Source organism: Acipenser ruthenus, chromosome 13, assembly GCF_902713425.1.
Source record: "Acipenser ruthenus chromosome 13, fAciRut3.2 maternal haplotype, whole genome shotgun sequence".
Classification (NCBI taxonomy): Eukaryota; Metazoa; Chordata; class Actinopteri; order Acipenseriformes; family Acipenseridae; genus Acipenser; species Acipenser ruthenus.
The window spans coordinates 1,989,794-2,013,203 of NC_081201.1; the positions used below are offsets into that span (position 1 = coordinate 1,989,794).

The 23,410-nt window shown below is 41.5% G+C and overlaps 1 protein-coding gene across 1 annotated transcript in view; it reads left to right on the forward strand.

The window, feature by feature from the left end:
* Positions 1–23,410, forward strand: part of LOC117417942 (BAI1-associated protein 3) — a 40,167-nt gene that overhangs the window by 9,965 nt on the left and 6,792 nt on the right. The window contains exons 2-21 of the mRNA XM_034030366.3: positions 4,908–5,054; positions 12,304–12,391; positions 13,869–13,955; positions 14,638–14,745; positions 15,178–15,237; positions 16,793–16,859; positions 17,323–17,536; positions 17,767–17,811; positions 18,084–18,161; positions 18,492–18,597; positions 19,086–19,193; positions 19,356–19,448; positions 19,542–19,645; positions 19,778–19,895; positions 20,059–20,183; positions 21,093–21,183; positions 21,369–21,425; positions 22,002–22,099; positions 22,677–22,728; positions 23,131–23,282. Of these exons, the coding sequence (XP_033886257.3) occupies positions 4,921–5,054; positions 12,304–12,391; positions 13,869–13,955; positions 14,638–14,745; positions 15,178–15,237; positions 16,793–16,859; positions 17,323–17,536; positions 17,767–17,811; positions 18,084–18,161; positions 18,492–18,597; positions 19,086–19,193; positions 19,356–19,448; positions 19,542–19,645; positions 19,778–19,895; positions 20,059–20,183; positions 21,093–21,183; positions 21,369–21,425; positions 22,002–22,099; positions 22,677–22,728; positions 23,131–23,282 (1,985 nt within the window). The 5' untranslated portion in view covers positions 4,908–4,920. The remainder of the gene's footprint in view (positions 1–4,907; positions 5,055–12,303; positions 12,392–13,868; positions 13,956–14,637; positions 14,746–15,177; positions 15,238–16,792; positions 16,860–17,322; positions 17,537–17,766; positions 17,812–18,083; positions 18,162–18,491; positions 18,598–19,085; positions 19,194–19,355; positions 19,449–19,541; positions 19,646–19,777; positions 19,896–20,058; positions 20,184–21,092; positions 21,184–21,368; positions 21,426–22,001; positions 22,100–22,676; positions 22,729–23,130; positions 23,283–23,410) is intronic.

Consider the following 23,410-nt stretch of genomic DNA (forward strand, 5'->3'; position numbering starts at 1 on the left):
TGTTTTGTTTTGTCAGTTCTGGCCAGCTGGGTTTTTAAATACGCAGGTGCATTTCTGACCCAGGTTAAAGAACCAGGACTGGGTTTTAAAAAAGCACAAAGTAACAGGATGGTAGAGAACATAAAGCAGAGTGTTGGTATAAGCAGACAACATAACATGGCACTCAGTAAGGCAGTGGAAAGTAGCCAGTCGTTATTTGATTTAATAGTTGTTTTTGTTGACATGAGTTGCTTCCTACTTTACTATGAAGCAACAGAGTTGAAAGGTCGCAGTAACACGTGAGTAAGTGTAGGAAGCAAGACGGCAGCAATAGGAAGAATGATTAGACTATATTATTATCTCTAGACAATCTCTATGTTAGCTCAACAGAATAAGGAATGATTGCTAACGGCATTAAAAAGTAAGGGGTAGGTTATTTCTTCTTTTTATTTGTAGCAGTGCAGTCACTTCATCCTGCTCTGATGTCTCTGTGACTGAGTGGAGTGAGGGTGCTAGATGCACATCTCCACTACTCTAATAGAGTTATTGGATTTATAACCCTTGCCAGCAGTGGTGGTAAACAAGAACCCCAGCAGGGATCTCCATGGAATCCATCACATGGGGTTAAAATGATCTTCAGGAGACCGACGTCTTCTGTACTGAAAGAGACTAGCAGAGCAGAGCCTGACCCTGTGGTTATGTGAGTTTCACAGCAGAAATGAGAGGAATGAGAGTTTTTGTTCAGTCATAAAGTTAACTTTACTGTATGTCTGCAGTGGCCTCCCCTTTGGGAAGCAGTGACTTGTCTTGTTCTGTCTGATCTGAGGTGAAGCACATGGCAGGCTGCTGGCTTCTGCTCTGATTGACTGTTGTTTTGGTGTTTTTTCCAGTGTTTATTTGTATCCTTGCTGTGTTATGGAACACAGGGTACATATTGTTCTGTTACGCAGCTGCTGGAATGCACAGCCCAAAAAGAGTTTGGACTGTTTTTCACAAGAGGTCTGCATGTGTCCATTTTCTGAAGAGAGTTCACATAAAAACAAATTCTGGTGTTTTACTTTTCCTTGAAACTCCACCTCAAATGTCTCTTTAGTTCTGTTATAGTTGTTTTCCTTGACACTCCTCCTCAAACCTCTCCTTAGTTCTGTTATAGTTCTGCTGCTTCACTAGACAATGCCAATCTCACTACTTTTACTGAATACAGAATGCAGGTCTAGGGATGCCATTTGCATTACAAATTCATATAAAGAGACAGGTGATTTGCACAAGGGCACAAGATAAACAAGGCAAGTGCTTCTTTAAGCCCATATTACTCTGTATATTTTAATAAACCTGTGCGACAATACATAAACATTGGTTAACATTTGTTTAATTGTTACATAATAGAACATCTTCTTCTTTTTTTTTTTTTTTTAATGAATCATTTCGATTAGTAAGTGGCGAATCTGGAACTGGGGATGTAGTTAGCCTGCCAGCACCACTTTAATTATTGACGTTGCCACTGTGCTAAGTAAATCCTGTTTTTTATTGTACTGTGAAGGATCACCTGAAGGATTAAAGCAAATAATGATATGTATTCTCCTGCCTGACCTTGTAAAGTCTTGTTTCCCTGGATGGACCTGTAGCCATAGCGACGGATCTATTCCGATAATAAATCGGACCGTGGCAGAGAAGAAATGCTTTGCGTTGTAATTCCAATACTGTAAAGTGCTTCAACAAGCTTTCTGGCAATTCTTTTTATTTTTTAATTTAGCTCTGGCCTTGGTAATACTGAATACACTTTATGTAAATTGAAAGCCATGCAAGGAGGAAATGAAAACCCTGCGCGTTGGCAAGTTTAATTTTATATTTTATTATAGAGAATCTCGATCCAATTATTTTTCCCTTGCTGCAAGCTCTCAGAACTTAATCAAAGTTAAGTTTAGAGCACCTAATTCGTCAGCTTTTCAAGTGCTGCATGAACGATTTCAAATGCTTGTAGAAAATGTTTGAACTTGTACTACCCGTAAAATCAGAAAGAGCTGGTGAACAACAATTACAAACCGTGACACCTCCACGGCACCAGCTGGCTTTGTGGCTGCCACTTTCCATTGCTGCAACACTGAAGTTTATGTCTTTATGACCGAAGGACACACACAGTCATTTTCTGGTGCATCACAGGAATAATACCCCCTGAATCGGTAATGGATTAAAAATGGCCAATTATTTCTAACTGCAGTTTCTATTTTTTTTTTTATGTTGTTGACGCATCAATCCTAGCCCTTCTTCATTAATCGATTTACTTAAACGTTCTGGTGAAAATGAAAGGGCACGGGGAAACAATCGATCTCTGGCAAGACTGCAACTGAGAACTGAAACTTCTGTGTTTGTGTCCTTCACTTCAAACCAGCCCAGAGAATGATGTGCTACATGCAACGCTATGGCAGATACAACTGCAGTGCTTAGCAACAGCCTCTTTTCACTTGGGATTCCCTTCAACTTGATTGACGAGCCCTTTCTGAATCAAAACTATTGGTGTTATTTATTTTCTTTTTTTTCTTTTAAATTCTGCTGCTATTTATTGAGTGTGCTATTTGGAGGGTTCTTGCCTGCATTATTACGCAGCTTATTTAAAGCTACAGCTATCCCCTGTCGGAACCACTCTCATTGTATACAGTATTTCAAATGCATGCTGGAAAACCAGGTAGAACTGTAGACTGAAGCTGCTTAATTTGTTTGTTTGTTTATTTGTTTATTGTATTTATTTATCAGGGAAACGCACAATTATAACATAAGTGTCACTTACATGACACAAGATGCATTGCATTTTCAATGTAGCCAGCAGGCTAATTTCCATTGACAGTCCCTGGGCAGACATTGATGACAACTGTAATAAATCTCCATATTACTTATACTCTAAACTATAACAATAAACTCCTATTGGATATTTGATTAAAAATACATACAACATTAAAGTCATAAATTACCAATTAAAAGTGCATAGCAATCAGCAGCTTATCAAGTTACAGTGCAATTTATAGAATATAAACATCCAATATACACAATTCAAGTACATGAATGATTGCATAATTGATTATGTTTCAACCATGCCTTAAATTTATTACAGAATATTTTAAAATCCCTTAACCTTACTTTCTGAAGGAAGTGTTCCAGAATAAAGTACCTCTCACAGAGAGAGCTGTTTGGGCAAATGCTGTTCTACGCCTTTCCACTTTACAATTCCCACATACAGCTTCCCTTGTGAGCCTGTTAGTATCTTCAGAGAGCTTTTTCATGAATTCCTTTAAGGGTGGAGTACATAAGCCATGCACAGTTTTAAGTACCATTTTCACATAAGAAACGTTGACATAATTATCAAAACTCAGCAATTGGCACTTATCAAAATGTTACAGTGATGGTATCTCACAGGTTTTTTATCCAAGATTTTTAGAGCTTGCTTATAAAGAGAACCTATTGTTTTAATTACTGATTCACTTCCTTGAGACCAAGAGGTAATACCATATGATATATGTGTAAAGACCATAGTGTGCATGAATAGTTTAGCAGCTTTGGTGGCTAACTTATCCCTGATATGTCTAAAATTTGCTAAGTTCATTAACTATCCTATCAAATTTCGATTAATAATTCCTAAAAATGTAACTTCCTCAATAACTTCCCCATCAATTTGGACATTGAAATTACTAGTCCTTAATTGTCTTATGGAGATACACATACGAACATTTAGAGTCATTTAGAGAGGTTTTTGCAGATACATATATAACTGTCATCAGCATACATCTGCAAACCTGCACCTGGGCACACATCGGGGAGGTCAATAATATACAAACTAAAAAGTAAGGGTCCCAACACCGACCCCTGTGGGATTCCAGCAACACGTTTTCTAAAAGGCGATTTAACATCGTTAACTGAAACACACTGGGTCCTGTCCTTTAGATAGGATTCAACCCATCTCAATGCCAGTTCTGAAAAAATTGAATCTGTATAATTTAGAGAGAAGAACATGGTGGTTAACTGTGCCAGATTCCTTCTGTAAGTCCAGAAAGACAGCCCCAACCAGACCTCCTTTATCCAAATGTGCTTTTATCTTCTCTAGAGAAAGCAATTTGCAGATTCGATAGAGTACCTGGGTCTAGAACCAAACAGTAATGAATGCAAAAAATTTCCAGACTCCAAATGCTCTATAAACTGACCAGCTATTACCTGTTCTGAGACTTTAGATAATATTGGAAGAATACTGATCGGTCTAATTGCATTCAGTTGTGCAAGACAAATTAAATCCCTGTCTAATTGAAAGCGGTTTTCCATCTTGAGAGCCATTTTTTGTCAGAATACCACTCCGAGGGACATTTAAGTATATTTTGGAATATTGGATTAACATTGCATGCAGGCAATTATTGAAAGAATTATGTGGAGAATTATAGATGGAACAGTCATGCGGTGGTTAATTACTGAAAGGCTGCAATTGTCTGCTCAGTCATTCCAGTTGTTGCAAGCTTTTGTCAGACTTCACTTGCGTTCTGCAGATGGGGGGTGTGGGGGTGGCATGGTATATTGGAGAAGGGCAGACAATTACAGGGCCAGTGTTCGCGTTACCAGGGTGCTGGGTCGCTTTTGTAAATTCATGTTCTAACTGAAATGAAAAAGGGGGAGATTCAGACAGTACGTTCTTTAAGGACAGAACATGTTCTTCTCTCTCTCCCTCTCTCCCTCTCTCTCTCTCTCTCTCTCTCTCTCTCTCTTTCTCTCTCTCTCTGCCGTTTGGTTTATTTCGCTCCTTGTATTTATAGGAGATGCTGTTTGCTGGAGAGCTCTCTCTAAGTGCACCTGTTGCTTGAGCCAGAAATCTGTGTGGAGCTCACTCAAGTGAAACCCCACTGGCTGCGTGCCAGTCACACTGTGTCACCACCTTCCTCCTCCTTCCTCTCCAGGTAGCAAATCAGCATGTCAACGCTGCTGGAGATAAAGAGCAGTGTGCTGAGGCAGGTACAGAGCCGACAGTCCCTCCTCAGGAAAGCACAGACACCTTCAAGCACAGAGACCAGGAGCAGCACCGGAGACATCGCCAGCGCTGATGGGTGAGTGCCCAGCTGATTGAGCTCTTCGTTCTTCTGTAATGTAACACTTAATAAACCAGCTTTTTCTTTTAGTTTTTATTAAGGTGGTGGTGCTGCTGTTGCTGGTGTTTTAAACGAATTGGAATTTGAGACTATAGATAAAAAGTGCCCTTTTAATACATATGTTTTTTAAAAATTATTTCAGTTATCACATTTAGTTTGAGCAAAAGTCATCAAGTAAAAAGACGATGTAAAAATATCATATAAACAGTTTGTTTGGCTTGTTCCAATAAATAGTGTAAATGATATCTATAGAAGTGCTTATGTTGTTATGTAATGCAACAGGAATGCTGTATCATAGGGGTTGTCTGACCTGTTATAATGCATAGAAGCCTGTGAATAGACTACCATTTACTTTTCTGAGTCCTTTTGTCTGCAATTGCAATTAAGAGATGCCAGTGTGACTGAGTCTGCAGAGGTGACATTGCTCATTTTGTCTATTTAAACAACTCCTATTTGGCAAGGCATGAACAAAGCCCCTTTGCAAGCAGTCTGGTAGTTTGCAATGTTATCAGAGCAAAAAACCACACTTTGCTGTTAAGAGGCTTCTCAAACAGTAGATTGCTTCGGAAAATGTATTTATTTACTGCAAGGTCAGACTGAGACTTCTATCCAGTGGCGTTCCAGTAAACTAGACATTGGATCATTTATTAGGAATGTTATCCAATAAAACAAACAAGTCGTATAAAGGTAGTTTTGTTTTAGCTTTACAGAATAGCTGTACTGTAAAATCATAAAAACAAGGTATTTGAATTTTAAAAAGATAATATGCCAGTTCAGGACAGTGTGTTTTAAAGCAGCTGTGAGATGCTGCAGTTGAGGTTTGCAGTGGAGGGTTTTGCTCTCGGCTTTTTCTCCTGTGTCGGAGCAAACAGCAGCACTCTTTACACAAATATTTCTTTGAGACAGATCAACTGAACACTGTTCAGCTGGCGACACACTTTGTTGTGATTCTACTGTGCATCTGGAATAACAAATTAAAAAGCCGTTACCTGTGCAATGCTTCTGGTATTACTTGAAAGTAAACTGACTGTCTGTAAATTTACGGACGGTTGGCAACCTTGTTGACTATTCAGTAGCTGCCCTCTTTTTAAAGCCTCCTAAACAAGAGACTCCTAAAAGATGATTATTCCTCACCAGATAAAGGAGCCGACTTTATTCTTTCCCGTGCATTAAGTGTTCTCCTCTTTGAAAAACATCACCTTTGCATCTCCGAGAGCCCAGTTAAAACATGTTGCCATTAGTAGCCGGAAACTGTTTGTGATCTTAATTAGCTGTGGGTCTTTCATAAGGAGGGCTAATGCTTTCGCTCCAGCATTTCATACATACATTTAAAAAAGAAAAGCAAACTAGGATAGAAACTAATTCAGTGCTGCTTTTGTTTGGCTAAGTGCAAACATACAGTATATTGAATGCGTTTGTTTCTTTACTTGGATTTTAATTGTGTAATTAGCATTAAAAAGGTATCAGGGATTTAACACCATTTGAATAGCACAGAGGCGACTGTCTTTAGGCCACTGATGATATTACTCACTTGTGTTTTTCAGGCTGACTAAAGGCTGGTGTGTCAGCCAGCAGTTCTGCTTACAGTGTGAATTGATTAGAACCATATGAAATGATTATTTGTCTTTTTCCATGCACTCTTTTCTTTTAAAGTATGTATTCCCAACTACAGTGTCTAATTCTGGGTGTTTTCAAATCTGCTTTAGAAAAAAAGTACAACAGCAACCAAAAAAACAAGAGCTTCCACACTGTTAATCCCATTAAAATAATCAGACTGATAGTGCTTTTCAATTGATCGATTTTATAAAAACTATTCGTTTATGTCTGCAAAATGATCACAGTTATCAAATTATTTGAATAATCGTTGTGTAACGTATCATTTCTGGCCCTGAACACAGCGCTTTGGAGTGCAGCAATATAAGTTTCTCTTTAGGGCTCAAAGCATCCTTTTTCTTCACTATCGCTAATTCTAATTTCACATGTAATGTACGGGTACAGTTAATTTGTCTCCGAACTGCTTTAAATCCTTTCAGAACCACTTTCGGTGGACTGTGAACAGAACCTTGCTACAGCACACACAACAGCGGGAGGGGATGGTGATGCACTCCTACTAAACACTTCATTTTTTTAATTGCCTGTTTGATTAGGGAACCGAGTATTCCAAATGAAGGAGTTAAAATGTCTTGTTTTTCATCTGGGAGGCTTGTTCATAATTATAATAGAGAGAGAATTTTAGTCCGTTAATGCTCATGCCGTATACAAGAGAAAGCAGGCTGTGAATGCAGTGTTGGATTAAAGGCCAGAGTCTGTCACCAGTCTAAAAAGTTCAGTATTGTAAAGACACCAGCTGGTGAGATGTCCTATATATAATTATTAGAGTAGATCGACCTAAAGACAGCAACTGTCGAGATTTGATGTGACTTCAAACACTCCAGAGCTAAGCTAAACTGATCTTGTGGTACTGTATTCCCCTGTGTAATCCTTGCTTTTTCCACAAATTGCACATCTGGATATCGCATTTCCCCCACCTGCTGTATTTTCAGGGTCTTGTGGGCAGAGCTCGGCCAATTGTGCTCCGCCCCCTGGGAGCTCCCGTTGACGGTCAGCAGTAGAATAGCTTGGACTCGAACCGGCGACCTCCAGGCTATAGGGTGCATCCTGCACTCCACTCAGAGTGCCTTTACCAGATGCGTTACTCGAGAGCCCCAACTGGCATCCTTTTCTACTGATATATTAGACTGTGTGTTACCGGAAAGGTCAGGTCCCAGGTGAGCTCAAAGACTCCAGGTGCTGTGGGAGGAAGTTTGAAATATCAAATTAAGCTGCTCAGGGCTTAGAGGCAGCCGTCTCGTCAAGCCCATGACTAAAAGAGGACAGCGTTTTATAACATGAACATGTAGGAAAGAAAGGCTGGGAACTTGGAGCAATGTGTATTTTCAGGATCTTGTGGGTTGCAGTTGAATTGTTGATTCGTGGAATTTCGATTTGCATGTCATTTCTGTTCTTGAACAGTAGCTCCTAAGTGTTGCTATTCAAATCCCAGATTCAAATGACGTGACTGTTACACACTGTACAGGCCGGCTGGAATGCTGGGTTTGCAGAGTGATTAGCAGACATCCAGGCTTCGCCTTGGACAGGGGTTCACTTAAAGAAGCGCCATAGTCCATTTAAAACAATGAGGTCACTATGATGCCGTCAACCCCATTCTGTAACTTCTTGATAGACTTGTAGTAGCCTGTGTGAGACTGTATTATACTGTAAAGATAATCAATTTAGTTTACAAACACTTTATAAATACTTTAAGATCTGAGGGTTTGCATTTGACCAGATTTGGACCCTACCCCGCAACTTAAACACACCTTCTTTAAAGGACCAGCAGGCTTCAGTGGTTTACATATTTAGAAGGGTTATTATTCTCTACTTGCGTCTTCCATCATAAAACTTTATATAATTCAGTATTTGTGAAGCCTGTTGAGTATCCGCTTCAGTCAAAGAAGATACACCCATAAACATGTGTTAATATGCCAGTGCTGTCTAGAAGTGTAATGATATTACATGTCTGTCTTAAACTAAAACCTTGGAATGAATCGGTACTAACTGGGTACTGTACCTTTAAGTAATGTTTATAGTTAATTTGTGCCACTTACTGGGTTGTACTCTGTGGAATATCTCTTAGCTGCGAGTAGGGTGGCGAGCTGTGTGCCTCGGAGGTATCCGGAGTAACGTGGGTTAACTAATGGGTACCTCTGTGACATGTATATTATAGAATGGAACTATGAAACTAGGCTATGTGTGGACTGAAAAATTTGACCACTAAAATGAATGTGCTCTGTGCTTGTACCCATGACCTGTCTGGATTCTCTATAGTGCCTTCTGGGCTGGATTAACATCAAACCAGCCTCCCCAGCGTTGCAGTTTACAACATGTGGGGTTTGAAAGCCATTGATGTGCTCTAGACAACATGTTTTCTTAGTTTTTGGGCTTGTGTTGCATCATCATGATGCACATTGTTTTCATGGCTTTGTTTGTATTTTTTCTGGAAGAATAAATCTAATCGCTCTTCCTTACGACAGCTTCTCTCCTCCTATAAAAATGTTAACAATCTCATTAGTGTCCTCGCAGGTGCTCAGAATCGAATTGTGAACTCTAAAGTGAGCCTCAGCTTTATAGCTGAGGGGAGCAGGATGGGGTTGTATTTCGGTGTTTGCACACTTGGTTGGCAGCATGCTGACCTTTGGGCTTCAAAGTCATAGATAGTTTCGCGTGTCAGGGGAGGAGGGTGTAGTCACAGATTTGTTGTGGGGCTACATCACAGGAGAGAGTTGCACAGGCATAGGAAATTGCAGATAAAACCAAACGTCATCACAGTTTTGCATTATTGGCAAACTGTCCAAAAATTATTTAATCACAGAAGCAAGTGGTTACCAGTAGCTAATGAGCTCCGCAATGGCAGGAAGCAAAGCCAGTGGCACAAATGGAAACACCATTCACTGCGTAGGAGTGACACTGTAAATATATAATTCAAAATAAAGGAATTTCTGTATTCATTGGCTTTTAAAATCACTTACTGTGGTGGGAGGGTGGAGCAGATCTGAAACTCCAAACCCTCTAATTAATAAACAGCATATTTAACCCATCCGGGAGATTCAACTAAGGCAAGTTTTACTGTTTCCATTTCCAATAGGGTCTGGTTATATTGTTCTGATTGTAATGGGACAGCTTTAATAGCTCATTTATGACAGAATCCAATAACCTGGCTTCTGATAACAGACCCGTGTTTACCAGCGTCTGGCGCTGTTTGAGGGCCCACGCTTGGTCTTTAGGGTTAGCTAAGCTTGTATCTGGGGAGAAAACACAGATATTTATTAAGCTGCTGAGTTTGTCTTGGTCCTGGTCCCTATACAGTTATGCTGCCAACATTTTAGTGTCATCCCCAATGCCTTGAAAATAGCAGTTTTTCTGTTTTTTTTATTACTTTCTGTTTATATTAACTACAGTCAGTACATAAGCTGATGCGTTATTGATTAAATCTGTAGGTAGGCTTGTAATCGTCGGTGTGGATGGAAGGTAAATAAACTGTAAGGAACTCCACAGGAGCTAAACGGGAAATGGAAATATAGCATTCTGTTGAATAGTGCATTATACACAAGTCCCCACCCTCTCTAAATTATAGTAAGTACTAGGAGTTATTTAAACACACTTGACCTTGGATTCAAGTGAATTTAATAGAGCTCATCCATTTCAATCCAGTACCAATGTACTGTAGAACAGAATACATTTGTTAATTTCAAAAAGCCTAAAGGTTAAATGGATTCAAACGCAGTGGGTGGTTTCCCTTTTCCATTCTGTTTTGTAACCACTCCGAGTTGTTTTTCTCCACTGTTTAGATTGTAGGGCACCGAGGATTCTTCCCGCAAGCTCAAGGCTAAGCAGAGACACCTACAGAGAACAGAAATCCATTCAATCTGTCCAGAAAAAAACAGAAAGCATGCACAGAGCTGGCCAAAAGTTTTGCATCGCCCTATAGAATTAACTAATTTAGCTTCATAAAGTCGAATGAAACCTGCTGAATAATTTTACGTTAACATATTGAATTACGTACCGCTTTGTAGTTTTCCGTATACTTACCGAAAAACTGACCACAATTAAAAAATGTGACATTTCGAAATCTAACATGAAATACTGTGCTACTGTTATGGCTTCTGTTTTTTTAAATAATGTCTTCATCTTAATTCTAGCTGATGCAAATACTTTTGGCCACAGCTGTACAGTCTTATACAGAGAAGAGGGCTATCTGCTATCTATAATCAATTTGTAATGTTTGAGGAGAACAGCTGTTGAAGATTAAGAAATATGCATTTGAAAACGTTAGGGACTATAGTCTTTTAATGTGAATATTTTCATCGTGAGGGCTTCCTGTTTAAAACCTGTAAGTTGAAGTGAGTGGGAGGCAGGCTGTCTCCTAGCAACGTGTAATGGATTGTTGTGTGAGATCTGTGCAAGCAAGGAAACCTTGGCTGTCCAGATGGCTAGGCCTCGGGATTTGCAAATAAAGGTGATTGCTTCGAAGGCATGTGATCGAACAGTTACAAACACAACATTTCAAAACGATAGGACTGGAGCAGCTGCCAATTCAAATTAACCAAAAGGTTACAGACATCAAAAAAAAAAAAAAAGAATCATTTTACTCAGGCTCCCGCAGACAAGTGTTTATTGCTAGCCTCTGTGAAAGAGGAAGTCAGTGTTATGGGTAACAAAGAGGTCAGTGTTTTGTACTGCAGTACTGCAGTGCAGTAATGTGTGTGTAAAACTGCAGCCACCTACTCACTTGCCCACATTCAAAAATGAATTCAATCTAAATTTAAGAACAGAGCAGAATTATCAAGCTGGTCTTGTAAACACATCCTCAACTTTCTCTGCATGAAATCAAACCTCCACAAGTCACAGTACATTTCACTGGCCAATGCTGAGTCTTCCACTCCTGGTCTTTGTTCCAACCCTGTTCTAAATTGTTTAATTGAACCAGTTAAACCTCCATCCAGACTGAATGTTCCCTAGTGAAATCGACTTTACTGAGCCATGCATACTGGGAGCAGCTGGGCCATGCTGAAAGTGAGCTGTTTAAGTTTTTGTAGATTAATCGGACCGTTTCATTTTAGCAGCTTTTTTTTTTTTTTTTTGTGCTTTTTTTGAAACCAGAAACCTAACAGCATTTATTAATGAATGTTATTAATGACTCTTTGTCAGTAGCGGGGCGAACATCAAATGTGTTTTCATGATCTTCTCCCCTGGGACCTACATAATGAAGCTGTGACCAGACACACAAACAGAATTTATAAGAGTTGAAGTAACCAGAACAGACCTGGCATACTGATGAATGCATACTGCTTATCTGAACTTATTTAAGATGGGGAAAGAAAACTCATTTGGCCTGTGCATTACAGCAACATTTTAAGGACTCTGAAAATCACTCCTTATTAGTTTTTAAAAATGTAATCCAAAATGTTCTTTTTTTTAGGAAGCTTTTGGCTGCATAACTTTGTGTTGCATCACGTTTTTAGCATTCGTTACAATGCAGGAGGGTGTTCTCCAAATACACAGAATGGAAGGAGCCATTTCAGTATTCAGAAAGTTTCTCGTTAAACTTTTCTTGAAGTTTTTTTTCGGATTTCTAAATTTAACAAGCTGTAACCCTTCTCTTTTCCAGGGGTGACGGAGGGAACGGTGAGTTTTTTGAACGGATGAAAAGCATTCTTCAAAAACAAGAAAACATGCAGCGCTCTGCCCACAGCGAGGTATGTGAGTGACAGCTGTTTGTGTTCCACACTCCTGCAGAGAATCTCATTTGGAACCTTGCCTTGCTAGAAGCTGTCACTTCTATCAAATCAAAACGCTACTTTTATATCATCTGCATTGTTGTGATATTCTATGAAGGCTCAAATCCTTTGTTTAATAGATTAAACATTAAAAAAGAGATTTAATATGTGTAGGCATATTTTCATTTTGCATATTTACTTTTGCAGTTATTTCAGCTTTTACTTACAATTCCCCAGAACAGTATTCAATTCCAGTGGTTTGCAATGTATAAAGATGCTACAAAATGTGTAAACGTTAATGTAAAAAAAAACAATGCAACATTCTTATAACCAGAACATTTATATCGACCTGTTTCGGAGGTGAAACGTCACTAAGCTTGGCTGGTATAGGAGACTGTTAACTGGGATTGACTGCTGCTGGCATCCACTTCCTTTTTTTTTTAATTTAGTAATTGCCAACTATTTTATTATTTTCTCCCAATTTGGCATATCCAATTTTTAGGCTCAGCTCACCGCCACCACCCCTGTGCTGACTCGGGAGCAGTGAAGACGAAGACGAACACACGCTGTCCTCCGAAGCGTGTGCCGTCAGCCGAACACTTTTTTTTCACACTACAGCCACCTCAGAGCTACAGTGTCAGAGGACAGCGCAGCTCTGGGCAGCTTACAGGCAAGCCCGCAGGCGCCCTACCAGACTACAGGGGTCGCTGGTGCGTGGTGAGCCAAGGACACCCTGGCCGACCTAAGCCCCCAACACCCCCCCCCCCCCCCCCCCCCCCGGGCAGCGCTCAGCCATTTGTGCTCCGCCCCCTGGGAGCTCCCGTCTACGGTCGGCAGTAGAATAGCCTGGACTCGAACCAGCGACCTCCAGGCTATAGGGTGCATCCTGCACTCCACTCAGAGTGCCTTTACCAGATGCATTACTCGAGAGCCCCAATTGGCATCCTTTTCTACTGATATATTAGACTGTGTGTTACTGGAAAGGTCAGGTCCCAGGTGAGCTCAAAGACTCCAGGTGCTGTGGGAGGAAGTTTGAAATATCAAATTAAGCTGCTCAGGGCTTAGAGGCAGCTGTCTCGTCAAGCCCATGACTAAAAGAGGACAGCATTTTATAACATGAACATGTAGGAAAGAAAGGCTGGGAACTTGGAGCAATGTGTTGGGTGTGCATTCAGTCCAGCAATAAACGTGTTCTTTATTAGGATGCTGTGTGTTCTGTGTCTGGAAGTGTGATTGAGTAGAACCAGGGAGTAACGCAGTTCAGAAAGAGCATCAGACAGCAGCATATACAGCATTGGGATGTTTTCTGTTAAACTGGGTGCCCATGCCCTGTTGACTATCCGTCATCAAAATGTAAATATTCAGTATTTAAAATGGTGACCATGATGTCTTACATATGCAACCTGTATAATGCGAAGTGATACATTTCTAACACAAATTCCCTTCCTGGACACAGAGCCCCATGGAGAGCAGGGCTCCACCTCCACCAGAGACCCCGGGACAGAGCCGAGCTGCAGAGAGACCCGGCTTAACAAGGAGAGAGGTGAGCGGGACGGGCACGGCTACCCCGGACAGAATGGAGCGCAGGGAGGATAATGAGCCAGCCCGTTTAATAATCCCAGCACTGTCAGCCCACATGCAATTATCTAATGATCCTGATTCCACCGTTGACTTGTATTGTATTCAACTAATACAAGAGTAAATTAAGCAATTAGAGTTGTTCTCTTGGTCCTAGTTAATTACAGCAATGATTACAGTGAATGGGTGTTCAGGGGTGTTTTGTGAGCAGATACTGTAGCACCGTGTTATCTTCATCCCGATTATTTACCAACGTCAAAAGAGAAACTGATGAGAGTGGGAGGCTACTGGCTTCTTACTGGTTAGATAAATAACCTGCATACAGAACAGCCTGTCCTCAACAATCTCAGTCCCACTGATCAGCCTGTGTGAGGTCTATTGAGATTAATAAATCATTCAAACCATTATACCCTTTCTTGCATTTAACATCTTTTTCATAGGCAGAAATACAGAGGAGGGCACTGATTATAAAATTGTATAATCACCCAGAGTCCTATTTTAATGAACTTACCAGTGGGGGCATTTAGATCTTCCGCTGTTTAATCAGCTTATTTTCATAAGTCATCGGAGTGCAGTCTTGGCACAAACATGTAGCCAGTGAGAAAGTCAGAGATGTGGGTGAAAGCCTGTGCTCCTTGTCTCCGCAGCTGGACCTGCTGTATGAAGAGGCTCTTTACACCACGGTGAACCGGGCCGGTGTGACCTCAGGGGAGTATGTCACCAACGAGGTAGAGCTCTTCAGATACCTGCAGGAGGTGAGCACAGGCTCTGCTCTCTGCTGCAGGACTCGCTCGCTGCTGCCTTACAGGGTCATTGCCTGAGTGAGGGGAGAGACAGTGGGTTTTACCCGATTCGGATTTTCAAATGAGAAAAACGCCTGTTTTAAGGACTTGAGAATATATGTTGTGTGTTCCAGAATCTCTTAACCCCTTCAGGTACACAAGGAACTGAGCCATTGTTCAAATGGTTTCTTCTTAATACATTTTGAGGGTGACTCAAGTACCACAAGGAAGGAACTGACAATTTGGAGGACCAGATCTTAAACCCTGTGAAATTTTAAACCCTGTTTCATGCACCTCATTGCAATAAAAAAAAAGAAAGTTAGCCAGATTTGTATTTGTGGGACACGTATGTCCCTTGTACCTTAAAGGGTTCAACTCTCTGAACTGTTCGTTCTGTGTCCCTAGGTGTTCAAAGTAGGACCTGGTGAACATGAGGTCATTCTACAGAGAGTCAAGGAGGCAAAGGTAATCTCTGTCATTGTGGTCAGGGTTAACGGGAGAGTGGTGGTGGGGGGGAGGGAGGGTGAGAATACCCTTTCATTATTTATGGTATTCAGTTTACCCCTTTGGAAAACTTGCATGGTCCAAGAGAAGAAGAATCCTTTTTTTTTAAATGTTTTTCCGAATATTTTATTACTATGTTTTATCTTGGGCTGTGTCCAGTAGAAACCGGGATGGTTTTAAATACAGTAATTAATAAAGTGGAGCCCTGTGGGCTCCCGAGTGGTGCATCCAGTAAAGGCACTCTGCATGGAGTGCAGGATGCGCCCTATAGCCTGCAGATCGCAGGTTCGAATCCAAGCTATGTCATTGCCGGCCGTGGCCGGGGGTTCCTAGGGGGCGGCGCACAATTGGCCGAGCACCGCCCAGGTAGGGAGGGCTTAGGTTGGCAGGGCAATCCACGGTTCACCGTGCACCAGTGACCCCTTTGGCTGATAGGGTGCCTGCAGGTCTGCAGTGGAGCCATTCAGATCTGTGTTGTCCTCCGGCACTATAGGTCTGGTGGCTTCCGCAGTGCGAAAAATGACGGATTGGCAGGAACACATTTCGGAGGACGCGTGTTTCAGCCTCCGTTCTCCGAGTCGCCGAGGGGTTGCACCGGTGAACCGGGATAAAAATAATAATTGGGCATTCCATTCCATTGGCGATGACTGACTAAATTAAAAAAAAAAAAAAAAAAAAAAAGAGCCCTGTGACATTTTACTTCTAATACTTTTAAAGATCAAATACAGTAATTATTAAAAATAAATAAATAAAGGCAGGCTCTTGCAGCGTAGAGGGTTGGTTTACACATGACCTTGGAGCACAAAGTGCTCTCTTTTCATTATCTAAACAGCAGCAGGGCATGGATCTGTCACATTGAATAGACAGCAAGTTTTTAATAGACTCCCAATGAGGAGTAGTGCCAGCCCTTTCTTTCACAGCCCTATTGTTCAAGCCTCTTTTAAAAAGACACGACCCTGGTTTTCTCAGTTTCTTTATATCTCATATCTGTCGCCCCTGACACACACACTGATTGTGTGAAGCAGCTGAATGGACTGCAGCACGTTGCATCTCCACCTTTGTGCAGCGGTGTCTGTTGCCAGCGATTTTAAAGTGGCTCTGCTTGCACTGTACGTTTCTTCAGCTGGCTGAGTGATCGAATTTACTTTGTAGCACATTTCTGAAAGCCCTAGAAATAAAAACAATTTATGTGTCAGTGCCCCAGGTTGCGGTAATATGCACCCCAGTTCAAAACTATTTTTAAACATTGCACATACTCTCCCAGTACTGCAGAGTGTAATGACTTGGCAGCATCACCCTGCAACTTCTGATCTGGTTGGCCTGTGAGGTAAAATGCAGAACCCCCAGCAGAACCATAATCAGTGGATGTGGGACAAATATTACACAGTGGAACTGATGTGATGCAGTAACGGACTGATGGATTGTATTGGTTCATTCCACCGTGACTCCATTGGCTTCACTTGCTTGCCGTCTTTCTCATTCTCTGATTCTAACTGCCCCATTCTGTTTCCCTCAGCGCGCGAGTTACGCTTTAAAAGTCTCTGTCATGGAAGGGAAAAATCTCCTGGCTAAAGACGCCAATGGTAAGGTCTTTTTTTTTTTAATTTGTAAAATGTGAAAGAATTGTGCATGTTTAACAGCGTAAGTATAAGAACATGTTCTGGGTTGCAAGGGAGTTTTTTTATAAGCTCTCTGCTCACGCATAGAAAGCGTCTCTGATACAGATGCGGTGTTTTGAGATTCCTATTGGACTGCAGGAGCTGGCAGATTTAGCATGGTGTTCCATTGGGTCATGAATACAAGACTGCTGCCACTCACAGGATTGATTGCAAGCATACTTCTGCTTCGCTGCAGATACGATGGAGACCTTTTAAAGAAACTTGCATACAGAAGAAATGCAAAGAATTGCATACAGAAGTAATGGGGTTCATTGCTTAACGACTCATTTAATTTACTGCACGCTTTTTTCATTTGCTTGACACGCATCTTTATTTATTTTACGCTCTTGTTCCGTTCGCGTTACGCTGCTCCTTCATTACTCCACAGGGTACAGCGATCCGTACTGCATGCTGGGGATTCTTTTGGGACAAAGCCCCAAAGAAACGGAGGAGAAGAAGGAAAGGAAATTCAGCTTCCGGAAGAAAAAGGACAAGTTTGAGAAGCGATCCAGTGTCCGGGAAGTCCTGCCTGCCAGGTACATCCAGGTCACAGAGGTGAAGCCGGAGACCCTGAACCCCGTGTGGAACGAGCACTTTGTCTTGTAAGTCCTTTCACAGAGCGCTGGCTCTGTATATTATATACTTCTTTTCCTTGATCTGAAACTGAAGACAATGTGTTTAAATTTCAACTGTTAAGACCGACATTATAGAGCACTTAGTACCACCCCCAGTGTGGAACTAAAAGCAAATCCCATCAGCGTGTTCCCCTTGTACTGTGCTTCTCCGTGTCTGTGTTATTCACTAATGTACAATATGTGCTCCTGTTTTGCAGTGAAATAGATGACGTGTACAGCGATCAGCTCCACTTGGACATATGGTGAGATACTAGCAATCTATACCCTGTAAAATGCTTTAATCAGGCAATAAGACTGCAGATGAAGGTACTGTCCTTGGATATTAGCCAAGGGAGGAGGAGGAGGAGGAGGAGGAGGAGGAGGAGGAGGAATCATGAACTGGTATGACACAATCCTATTCCTTGTTTGATTGCTGTTCTAAAACAGCGTGGTTTGTGGTGCATTAGAGCCAAACATATCCCATCCAAAGAGTCCACAACGTGCCGCTGGCTCATATAGCTCTTGTGTTTTCCAGGGATCACGATGATGATGTTTCTGTGTCTGAGGCCTGCAAGAAGCTTAATGAAATCAGTGGCTTCAAAGGCATGGGCAGGTAAAAGCATAGGAACGCATGGTAGAGAAGTGCCACATATAGGGGAGAAACACCTTGGGAGACTATGGGAAAGCATGGGGCCTTGCAGCGTTGGAAAAGTCATACATTGTAGGCAGTTGATGATCAAACTTAGTCAACACCATCACAAGAATATGTTTCTGCCTTTAGTCTGATGTCGATGAGTGTAACAAACATACCATTTTTAAGGAATGTCCATTGGGAGCAATTCCTAAGTAAAACATGCACTGTAAGGACAGGCAGGGGGCAGAGAGACGGGCAGCAGTGTTTTTACCTTGTTGGAGCGCTCAGTGTATAAGTGGTCTCCTGCAGATATTTCAAACAGATCGCCAAGTCAGTGAGGGCCAACGGGACAGCGGGTGCAGCGGTGGAGGAGAATGTGGACGATTTCCTGGGCTGTCTGAACATCTCCATTCACGTAAGTGTCTTAGATGCGCGCGGTATGAGAGGACTGGACTGTTGGACTGTTGAAAGTGTTAAAGTCGACTTGCTTTCATGTCTCACTTCAGTTTCTCTCCTTACAAATGTTTATTCTTCATTAAAGTTATAGATCTATCAACAGTTTTGATCAATATATAGTAGTATACCCTATTTATATTAAATCATTATTGCTGCATCGTTATTTATTTCAGGTTTTGGAGGTATTTACTTAGAGTGCAAATCATTATTTATAGAATAACTGGCTGTCTCAACATCTTGTTGAAGCAATGGATTATTTTAAGTCTAAATTGAAAACATTTTTTAAATGTGCTTTTATATAATTGGTTGTAGCTGGAGTGTATTGTACATGTGAACTTTTGTTTTGTTTTAATGTACAGTGCTCTGGGGTGCCATGGCGTGAAGGGCACTATATAAAAATACCAATACACATTTTTTTGAAATGGTAATCTCATACCTGCACTGTAGGAGATTCCTGTGGCCGGGGTGGACAGATGGTTTAAACTGGAGCCTCGATCCAGCACGTCCAGTGTGCAAGGAGAGTGCCGTCTCATCCTCAAACTGACCACAACCCAGGTAGGAACACAGGCTGAGAAGAGGGCTGTGCTGTGGCAATGCTTCATTAGTCAATAGATACATTGTCTATTGATTATTTTTGCGTTCCCCTTGCAATAGCGCCAACTGAGTGTTGTACTCCTACATTATACAATAGTTGAAAAGCATGCTGTGTTTCTGCAGAGGGACACTGTTCTAAGCAAGAAGGATTCGTACATGCCCGTTCATGAGATGCTCCTGTGCCAGATCCTGGAATATGAGCATGCGCAGGTTGGGGTAAGCATGTCAGGACAATGTTGTTTCTCTTGGTTTGCTGCGTCTACACCGGTAGCGACGACGTGTGTGTGTTTCTTCTTCTTCCTCATATAGACGGAGCCCTACAGCTGGAGCGGAGACCTCAGCAAGCCAGCCTGGACCGTGCTGTCCCACCATGCAGTGCAGACCGACCTGTCCCCTCTACAGCAGGCCATCATGTAAGTCCGGTGCAGACGATTTCTTTGTGTGAAGGTCTTCGCTCTTGTTGCGGAGCGAGCTGTTCTGAGCTCCCAGTGGTGAGCGTGTGTCCCCTCGTAAGACCTGCCGTGTTGTCTCTTCTCCTACTGCAGCCGGTGGCAATCCTACAGCAAGCACCACCAGGTTCAGAGCATGGACTATAGCTTTCTGCTGGAGCTACTGCGATCTATTGAAGACAAGTGGGACCCTGCAGCGCTCCACAGAGAGCTGGTGAGCGACTGAATTTACTCAAAGGAAAAAACACTAGTAGCAATTCTGAAACAAGTCTTTTAAACATCCTCCTTCCAGGCCTGTAATTAAATGTCTTGAGTTAATTAGTTCTGTTTTGGTATGTTTGCTTGGTGCTTATAATCTCCTGTTGTGTGCTCTTCAGGAGCAGAGTCTGGCGGAGAGCTTCAGCATCTTTACAGAGTACTGCCTGGCACTGCTGAAGAGGATGAGAGAGGTGTTCCCTGTCACCAGCACCAGCGCCATCACACGCTTCGACTTCCTCCTGAGGTAAACCTGTGCCTGTGTAACATGGTAGATCTTACCCCATGTCACTTCCTCCCCACTGGGTAAAGCAGCTCTTCCCTGGCAGACGGGGTGCAATGGTTTTGAATTTTGAAAAGTCGTCAAGGTGTAACTATGCATAATCACATGTCCTTTGTTGTACTTTGCAGCTGTGTGCAATGGAAAATGTGACTGGGGCGCAGGGGGGGATCTACCAAGTGACACCTGCAATCCCTACTTTAATGCAATGTTGTACCTGGAGATGAAAATGAGAAGAAATCCAAGCCAAGTAGTTTTGGATTGTGCTTTTTTCCCATTTGCTGAATGCACTTAGTGATATGTGCAGTTCCTGATCACTGAAGAAGGCACAAGCAGAAACATTGGTCTACTCGCTCTTGTTGTTATTATTATTATTATTATTATTATTATTATTATTATTATTTATTATTTTTTTTTTTTTATTTCTTAGCAGACGCCCTTATCCAGGGCAACTTACAATTGTTACAAGATATCACATTATTTTTACGTACAATTATCCATTTATACAGTTGGGTTTTTACTGGAGCAATCTAGGTAAAGTACCATGCTCAAGGGTACAGCAGCAGTGTCCCCCCACCTGGGAGTGAACCCACGACCCTCTGGTCAAGAGTCCAGAGCCCTAACCACTACTCCACATTTTATACATGTCACCTCTATATTTTGGAATTCTGATTTGAGCGTTTTGAAGTTATGTTAGATGAAAATGATACAACTGATTCGGTTGCCTCTGAAGCAATAATAAATGGTCATGTATTCAATATATGTGGCGTTTTTACCAGGGGCTTCAGGAAGGGCATAAAATGAGGGCAAGAACTCTGGCACAGATTAATTGAGGTTAGTGTTTGCTAAAGCGTCATTGCATTTGTTGTCTTGCAGATGTCTTGGTCAGATTCACAGCATGCAGGCTTTCAAGAGCGTGTGCCCGTTCCGTAATGAGCTTCATGTGGAGATCACCGCTGTGGTGAAGGTACAGTGTTCAGACCTCATCAGACCAGTGAGAGAGCAGGGGAGAGGAGTTCAGCTCCTCTAAGAACAGATAGTATTAACGACATGTGCAAAGAATACTTTTTTTTTCGACGATGTTAATCTAGCATGAATTTACCTGGCTGCAGCTAGAAGCAGCTGAACATTTTTTGTTTGTATGTGTTGCAGAGGAGCACGCTGGAATGGTACGAAGCGACAGTTTCCAGCTTCAAACCGGAAGACAGTGTAAGACTCCTTGTTTAAATGTCATTTCCATGCACTTTGCTTTTTTTAAGTTAAACTTGACTGAACTGTTACAACTCCCCATATAAAAGTTTACCACAATGTTTTATTCCACAGTATTTTTGCACTTTTTCCGTGTATGCATTTACCATAGATTACCCTGGTTTGCCGTGGTTTTTAAATGTGCTTTATTATTATTATTATTATTATTATTTATTTCTTAGCAGACGCTCTTATCCAGAGCGACTTACAATTGTTACAAGATATCACATTATATTTACATACAATTACCCATTCATACAGTTGGGTTTTTACTGGAGCAATCTAGGTAAAGTACCTTGCTCAAGGGTACAGCAGCAGTGTCTCCCACCGGGGATCGAACCCACGACCCTCCGCTCAAGAGTCCAGAGCCCTAACCACTACTCCACACTGCTGCCACTTTACCATACCTCTCTGCTTTACCATGCTTTCAGTGTGCCTCATTACACTTTGCTCTGCATTTACTATGCAATGCTTTTCTAATGCTCCTTACTACTGGAATAAACTGTGGAGATCATTCATTTGTTTTGTGTTTTACAGACTCTAGAAGCTCAGTTGAGAATCCTGGTGCAGGTGGTTGATGCCGTCCATGTGGATGTACATAGAAGTCAGAATGTGTACAACAAGCTGTTTATCAGGTACTCTAGAGAAGCTCATATTGCAGCAGGGTTTGCTTATGGAAAATTGGGATTGTGTTGATGCAGGGATGGCAATAAGACTCCCACTGCATAGCAGTTTGATCCATTCCTGGTTCTACTATAGTTTAATAAGACTCGCATGAGCTTGTTGCCTATACACACTGGGGTTCATCAAGCTTGCATTAACACCAGGGTTGGGTGAAACTGCTATGCAATAGGAGTCTTATTTCCATCCCTGTGTCCTATTGTGGTTTTTTTAAAGTGACTATAAATACAGCAGAGATATAGAGGACTAGATGAGAGAAGTGTTGCTGTACTCGTCTGTTAGTATTTAGTTAATTAATAATGACATTGAAAATTAAAAACTGACAGTGTTGTGGTACACTTAGTGAAACAACTCCTTTCTATCATTTGGTCATTTTTTTCCTTAATCATTTAATATCTGTGTATCTGAGAGCGATCGACTCCCAGGGATAAGAATCCTGGGCTAGTGCCTGCTTATCTTTGATTGAACTCGCTTCGCTGTGGCTCACACAGGGGAAGGCATTGACAGGCTGCGTTTATCTCCCCCTTGCAGCACTGTGAAGGTAGATTACTACAGTATCACCTATCGGCAGCTGGAGAAACTGGTAAGAGTTTGATATTGAACAAAGTAGGAGAAAGCCTTTCCCATTACAACACACCATAACCCCTGTCCTGCAGCTTTCTTTTTAATTAGAAGTGTTATTATTATTATTATTATTATTATTATTATTATTATTATTATTATTATTACTATTGGAATTTCGAAGAAAATGGATACTGTGGATAAAAACGCTGCTTCTTTAAAGTGCCACTGCATTCCATTGAGTGTTAAGGGATTGCTACTTAGCACATAGTGCCACCTGGTGGCAGTATTGTAATAGCACAATTGGTTTTAAAATAGTAATTTTCTGATACGTTTATATTATGGGTAGGGGGGTTTAATGCCAGGTTAATGAAACACTGCCTGTGTGTGGTGATGGTGATCTTGCCCACTCTTTGTGCTTCAGGCTGCTGATGATGTCAGCGCTGCCATGGAGAGGGTTTGTGGAACTTTGGAGCTGGAAGGAACCAAGATGACACAGACTATGGGGGAGACCTTGTTTGAGCTCTACATTACCCTGAAAGCTTTGAAACAGTATAGAGAATTCCTACCTCTAAAGTGAGTGGCACAAATATGACTGGAAAGACATTGCAACTTTTTTTATGTAATGGATGGTGATCAATAGAGAAATTAATTGACAGAGTTGAGCTGGTGAATTTGTATAGAATAGTCAAGCTGCCTTGTTT